We start from the raw sequence: 6,991 nt of genomic DNA, 5'->3' as shown, positions 1-6,991 counted from the left end.
AGATAGAATATCGTCGTTTGGTTCAATTGTAAACGTAGAATATTTAGTCATCGCGCATTATCTTCCTGATCATTTTCTGAGAATTCAGTTTATGCGCTCATATGAAGTACCATTCTCTCATAAGAAAAACCGTGACTTCAACTGAGAAAAATTTCTGAAGAAATGCGAAGGTTAAGTGATCTATGGTCATTAAATGAATATAATGTAAATATTTCTAATATAATTTTTCGGTCTCCGATTGTCCGCCTTCAGGCAAAATATTGGTTTGACACTTTAGGATAGCAAAAGAGTTTCGATATTTTGCTTCCATTAACCATTAATATTATAGATCCTAACTTAATATGTGAACCTATATGTAAACAAGTCATTCACAGAGCTGGAAAAGTTAACTTGTATTTCCAAACTTAGCGGTAATACTAAAGATATAACTAATAGTTGTTGACAATAAAGACTTCAAAATACTTGAAGAAAAACACACTAAGAAAGCCCGATATTTGTTTAACGGTAGCACTGCTCTTACGGATCCCAGCTTGTTGACAAAACAGAGCCCCGAGCTCAGGCCACCTTGAGCGAAACTTTTAAAAATATCCTATGCTCAAAATATTCAGAAAAAATGAAGGCTTTGGGATGACTTGTTCACATTGCTTCAAGCGGAATTAATTACGGGCGAATTTTGTTGTTCTTTTCAATCGCTATAAATAAGATAAGGAAAATAACAAGGTTATTCATTTTATATCATATATGGCTGTATAAAAATAGATATGGGTTCACAGTAAATCTTAAAAAAACAATATTCAGTGAACTATTTAAACATATTTATTTACCTTAAGGTCACTAACTGTGATAATTCCATTAACCTAATTTACGTACAAATAGTAGAAAATGTATGTATGCCAGTTACTATGTTGATACGACCTTTATTCCTTTATTAGATTCATATGATTCCACGAAATTAAATTCGTCGAAATTCGACAAATTTAAATCAATAATGAAGGGATTTTTCGCATCTTTGCGTATTCTATTTTGTCTTTTCTACGAATGAAATCAAATTTCTCTAATATAAAGTTGATGATTTAAAAATATTATGATTTGTTACTCATTGTTAAAAAATGAAATAAATACGTAAAACAAAACCTTAACACTGAAAATTTTGCTAACGACCTTAATGCAGCATAAATTAATCATTTATTAACTCAGGAACTGCTGTAAACTTCGAGCGAGCATAACATATCCTTTTTGACGAGCCCAAACTAAAGGGGTTCTGCCTTGGTGGTCCTTGACGCAAGCGCTGGCTCCACTCTTCAGTAAGAGGTTTGCGGTGGTTTGATGCCCTTTAGCAGCTGCGCGATGTAGTGGTGTTACTCCAGATTGAGTTGTGGCGTTTAGATCTGCTCCTGCTTCTATGAGGATGGAAACAACTTCATCGTGTCCATCTTGGACTGCAGTATGAAGAGGAGTGTTGCCCACCATGTCTCTTGCATTGATATTTGCCCCGGCCTTCAATAACTCTGTTACAATGTCGGTGAGTCCCAAGTGTGCAGCTCTGTGTAGCACTGTGGAGTGACCTGGCCAGTGAAGAGTGAGAGGCACAATTGTATCAGGGTGAGCTTTACGTAGCAACGCCTGCTGGATTCCCTGTAAAGACCCGTTCTCTACTGCGTTAATAAGTAGTAACGGACTTGGCACTTCTTTAACTGGACCTATTTCAGCGGCCGACGGATCTAACGCATTCTCCGGGTACCCCAACTGCCGAGCTAGATCTCTAGGTGTGTCACCAATTCGGTCGCGAGACAGCGGATCGGCATTCATCCTGACCAGAGTTTGGATGACTCCTAAACTCCCGTAGCTTAAGGCCATGTGGAGAGGAGTAATGTTGTAATTATTGCATGCATCGACATCGCACCCATGGGCCGCTAACATGAATGCAATTTCGTTGTTCCCAGATATGGCAGCTAAATGAAGAGCTGTGTCTCCTAGTTCATTTCTCATTTCGGTTTCGGCTCCTCCCCACAACAAAAGCTGAACAACGTACGGGAAGCCCAACTGAACAGCTTGGTGGAGAACTGTGCCTATGCTGCAGCTGGTGTCAGGATCCGCTCCCTCGTACAACATCTGCTGAATGTCATCCACTTGGTTCATTTGGACAGCTTTCAGTAAATTACGATTGTACACTTTCTTTTTTTCTGGTATCTTTCGTTTAACTTTCACCGGCTTAGGAGGCTCCAACACAAGCTCAGGCTCTGGCTCAGGCGCCGGTTCTGGCTCCGGCTCAGGTTCGGGTTCAGGCTCTGGTATAGGCTCTGGATTGGGCTGAAGATCATGCACGGGTTCAGGACTGTGTTCTTTTACTTCAAACTCAGGCTGAATTTCAACCTCCGATTCTGTCACCCACATATCATCAGTGTAAGGTGATGTAAGTATTAGGACGGTATTTTCCACGAGGGCGCATTCATTTGGTTCATCAACATCTACAATTTTTTCAACACAAGTTGCTGGAACAATCGGCTCGAATTTGTCGAGTTCCTGAACATTTTCTTCGATTGAACATTGAACCCCTATGTTTTCTGCTGCATTTTGTATTGGAATGCGTGTACCTGGAAATAACAACTTGTATAATTTTGCTTCATTGCTGTAGGGCGAAAGCATGACGCACTCTTCTTCTAGGAAATAATAATCGGCAAGTTCAGACTGGGAACGCGAATTAGAAAATTCTGCAGCAAGTAATTCGTTTATTGAAGTACTCGAAAATGACTCCTCAACAGCAATTGTGTCTCCGTGTGCAGCTCTCTGAAAAATTTCCTCGTATTTTTCCATCTCTGCCAAGTATTCATTTTCCTCCCAGACGTATTCAGCTTCCTGCTGTTCAGAAATGACAGTGGCATGAGATTCCAATTCCGGGAACTCATCGAAGTTGAAATCGGGAGCGTCATGCTTGTCACACAAACTGGTGACCGTCATGCGACCCCTTCTAGCAACGAGTTCCTCCATTTCTCTATCATCAATGAAACTTTCATCCAAATCTTGCTGGAGAGAAATGCTTTTAGACTCCGGACTCATCGTATTTTGTCTTTTCTTATCAGGCTGCGATCTTTCTTCCGAACCTTTCTTTGACCTGGGTACAAATTTAAGCGGTTTCCTGTTAAGCGCGTTGATGTGAGATCGCAATTCATCTGCCGAACTAAGTCGAGGAAGGTTAGAGAAATGATCACGTGAAACCTCGTGTTGCCATTTACCAGCCCGTTTATTGAAGTCAGAATCAGTTAGTACGCCCTTCTTGGCAACGAAGCAGCCTCGTCTAATTAGCTCTGGTTCCGGCGGTTTTTTGCTCCGATTTTCCACATTATGAACAATGTTGTTCACTCCTATTCCTGTCCAACGCGGCCCATGGCTACTACTCCACTTTTTTCTGTTGGCATTCCTCATTAACGTCCCAATGCGATCTTTGACTGCAGAATATGGCTTTTTGCCGGTAGCAAAATCAAGTAAATCTAAAAATTGATGTGTCGAACCTGAGTACGCATGCGTCGGAGATTTAGGAGGAATAAAGGAAGACTCGTCGACGCTTCTCGTCGGCTTGACAGATGTGGGTTTTTTTGCGTGAGGAAGTTCGGGCGTCGTTGAATTGAGTTTTAATTTATTAGTTACGCTATAAGTAGGTTTAGAGCCCTCTGTTGGTGAAGCCCTTCGGATGTCAGGTAATATTTGTTTTGATGACGAGGATGAAAAATTAGTGTTTTTTGAATCACGAATGCATAACTTTTCGCTTTCTATGTTCGAATGAGTTTTAATCTGTACACGATTATTATGAGAAGCGTGATTTAAACAATTTTTGACTGATGATGATCCGTTTTGCACCAAGAAACTGGTAGAAATGTCCTTTTTCTGCACGAAAATTGAGTTGCCTGTTATTTTGTTATAATTCGCAGCTTCAACATTATCAGTGAGAAGGATACCTTCATCATCGACTTCGAACGATGAAATATTCGAATCCTGGGATATGTCACTAGGAGTTTTTACGAGATTCTGATTATGGCAGTCTTGGTATCCATATTGTTCGTACATGTCGCCCGATGACGCTGTTTTGTAAGTGTTTAGAGAGTCCTGGTCGTCGTTCACTGATTGTGAACTGTCTGTTCGTAGGAGTCCGACTTCCGTCAAACCGATCTCGGCCATGTCGACTGTCATTTCGCGCAGTAAAGAAAAAAGAACGTGAAGTCCACAGAAGTAAATCATTAATTTGTGTACAAGACAGCAGATGAACCACAACAAAAGTTTTGGAGTTATGGCATCATCAGTAAAAATATAGTAATCGAAAAAAGAGTATGTTAAGGGAAATTTGAACTCGATTAGTGTGAAGTTTCATTTAGCGTTGGTATTGTTGAAAACAGGCCATGTAAACCAAGACGAGAAGTATCGGTGAGATTTAACGCGATCTCTGAAAAAGAAGAAAAGTCATATTTAAGGCAACACAAATGTTTGTTATAAAGCTAGTTATTAATTAAGCGTTACAGTTATTAAATTATTAATTGCTATAGAAGGATGCGATTAAAGAATGAAAATATTTCTGGAACAGCTACATGATGAAAGGCGAAACAAATTCAAAACATTGATGGAAACTTCTTGCTGGGGACTATGTTTTGACATATAGAAATAATCCAGAAATATTATATCAATTTAAAATTTTTATCGACTAAATTTTTTTGTAAAAGAAAGAAGTAGAATTCTGTCTAGTAATTCAGCGGACCTATTCATACAATATATTTATGTAGCCGCAGCAGTTGCATTTTTATGCGGACTGAGAAGAAGTTTTTTTTGTAAGTCTGCAAAAATTTTGTGTCCTTATTTAAGAACGCATTCCGATACTATTAAATTTCTAGTTATATGTAAACCATGATGCAATAATTGACGGAAACTGATGAATTTTTTTGCGTAAATAATGTATCCTCAATAACAATATTTTCTAAAATTTCGGATGAAATTTAAAATTTTTAAGTGTGGGCCAATCAGGTGCAAAGTCAAAAAATTTTATATTAGTAGGAAAATTAACTCAAAATTTTGAAAGAAGGAACTGTCAGACTTCGTCATATGACATAAAATTCATCTTATGCAATGTCCATTGTCGTTGAGTCGGGGATGGGCATTGGGCGGACACCATATGTGATCAAAATCAAAGTACCGAATAATAATGAACGAACGAAGTAAGAAATTTATGCATGACTCCAAATTTGGGTACCTACAGATTAAAATGCTGCCCACAATACACGATGTATTTATAATTTTTAGTTGCTTAGGAAGGTATTTCTAAGCACAATTTTAGTATTTGTCACAAGAATTTTAGTATTTGTCACATTTTTGTATTTGTCGAATGGGGATGTTTCTCCATATTTTATGTTCTGTAAAGTTAGCGACTTTGACAAGCTTTTATTGCGAAAAAATTATAAATTAAATATTATCATAGATATAAATATAATAATTTGCGTATCTCGCAATATGTATGAATTACTACACGTTATTTGAACCTCACTCCTCTGCTCCACGTGGTACAAATTACAGTTCCATAGGAATTTCTTGCCTAATTCGATCGTAACACCTTATCGCGAAAAATATTCTCTTACACTCACAAACATTAGCCTTTAAGTCAGCAGGCTAAAAAAACAACTGAATGCAGGTTGCTTCAATCAATTATCCACCATAATCAAATTTAGTTAATTAAGTGTATTATTCCTACTGAACTTAATTATTAAAAATTGACTTGATTTTGAATGAATTATAATTTAAATTTCTACATTCCCTGGCCACTTTAATACATAATTTGCACGCGTTGATCGCATGGCAGTCTATGTTATGTCTCCACGCACTAACCGAGAGCTGTGACCACAGCAGCGGCTTGCCGTGCACTGCATTTACGAAGGTCGCTCCAACTGCAGACCACTGCAAGACTTGGCCAACTGCATGCCCCAGCCAACGGAAGCTTATTAATTTTAGATTTTTATTACTTACACTTATTATTTTTGTTTTTATCATTGACAAACGAGTATCGATTAAATTGCCCTTACGTTTTATGGGACAAGTTATAGTTGCAAATTGTATTCGAGACTGAAGGCACTGGCAAGTTCCAAATATTTTTAGGAAATACATTAAATTAAGTTGGACTTTTAAGTGTTTGATTGTGGAAAATACATTTTAAAAATTGTGACATTAGGCTGAGAAATGAAGTAGAATCTAGAAATGTTATCAAACCGGCCTCATCGACGTTGATGAATGAAATTCTAACATTAAATAGGTAACTAATGGGAGTTGTGCTGCTACAATATTTTTTCAAAATCCCAAAATCTGCATAATTACCACTAAAATCTCAATAATATATTGACTCTAACTCACTCAATTTGTTTTAATCATCATCTAATGCAATTAGATAATATACAATCGGCGCATTATTGAATCATAAAACGCTATCATGTATTCATCAATAATCATTTTGTCACACTGTAAAGTCTACAAGAAAATGCATAGCATCAACACTGCCATTTATCAGCTCCAATGTAGTAATATGGCATCGAAAATCTTCCAACAAACACCTCGTTCATTGGAGAGATTCGGTGCCCATTAATCAGTCTGGTTTTCAGATGCTCTTTATTCGTAGATTATTTACCTGTATTTTTTGTGCAGTAAAGAGCACACTGCGCCACAGTTGAACGCCGCGCTACATATCGCACACGTCTGCAGCGCCTGCCACCTGCCTGTTCTCCATCATGGTGTCGCTCGCGAACTCCGTACACTCACGTAAACAAAAAAATAACTACAAAATCTTTCGAGGAAAATGCTTGACGCACAGGACACTCATCTTTCTCATATTACCTTCAAAATATGTTTGATATAAAGGTTATAGCTTTGTGGGTCAAATGGTGGTGAAATTAAGCATATTAATACTGGTAAAATGTATGCTGGTTAAATGATAGATAATGAGATTTAATTTTATTGGCCTTGGCGT

General features: G+C 37.9%; 1 protein-coding gene across 1 annotated transcript; it reads right to left on the bottom strand.

Annotated features, from left to right (window-relative positions):
- Window positions 1-1,142: 1,142 nt before the first annotated feature.
- LOC108673227 lies at window positions 1,143-5,908 on the bottom strand. Its single transcript, XM_018161018.2, has 2 exons — window positions 5,863-5,908; window positions 1,143-4,435 (listed from the first exon to the last, which is right to left on the bottom strand). Exon 2 carries the CDS (start codon window positions 4,231-4,233, stop codon window positions 1,189-1,191), a length of 3,045 nt encoding a protein of 1,014 aa, XP_018016507.1. The 5' UTR covers window positions 4,234-4,435; window positions 5,863-5,908; the 3' UTR covers window positions 1,143-1,188.
- Between the last annotated feature and the right edge of the window lie 1,083 nt (window positions 5,909-6,991).

The sequence above is a fragment of the Hyalella azteca genome, unplaced genomic scaffold (genome assembly GCF_000764305.2).
Source record: "Hyalella azteca isolate HAZT.00-mixed unplaced genomic scaffold, Hazt_2.0.2 contig14959, whole genome shotgun sequence".
Taxonomy (NCBI): Eukaryota; Metazoa; Arthropoda; class Malacostraca; order Amphipoda; family Hyalellidae; genus Hyalella; species Hyalella azteca.
The sequence above is the reverse complement of the archived record's forward strand: the minus strand, read 5'-3'. Positions and strand labels throughout refer to the sequence as shown.

Bases quoted from the DNA above. Each gene is read 5' to 3' on its own strand.
- LOC108673227 (XM_018161018.2), bottom strand. From the start codon at position 4,233: ATGATTTACTTCTGTGGACTTCACGTTCTTTTTTCTTTACTGCGCGAA.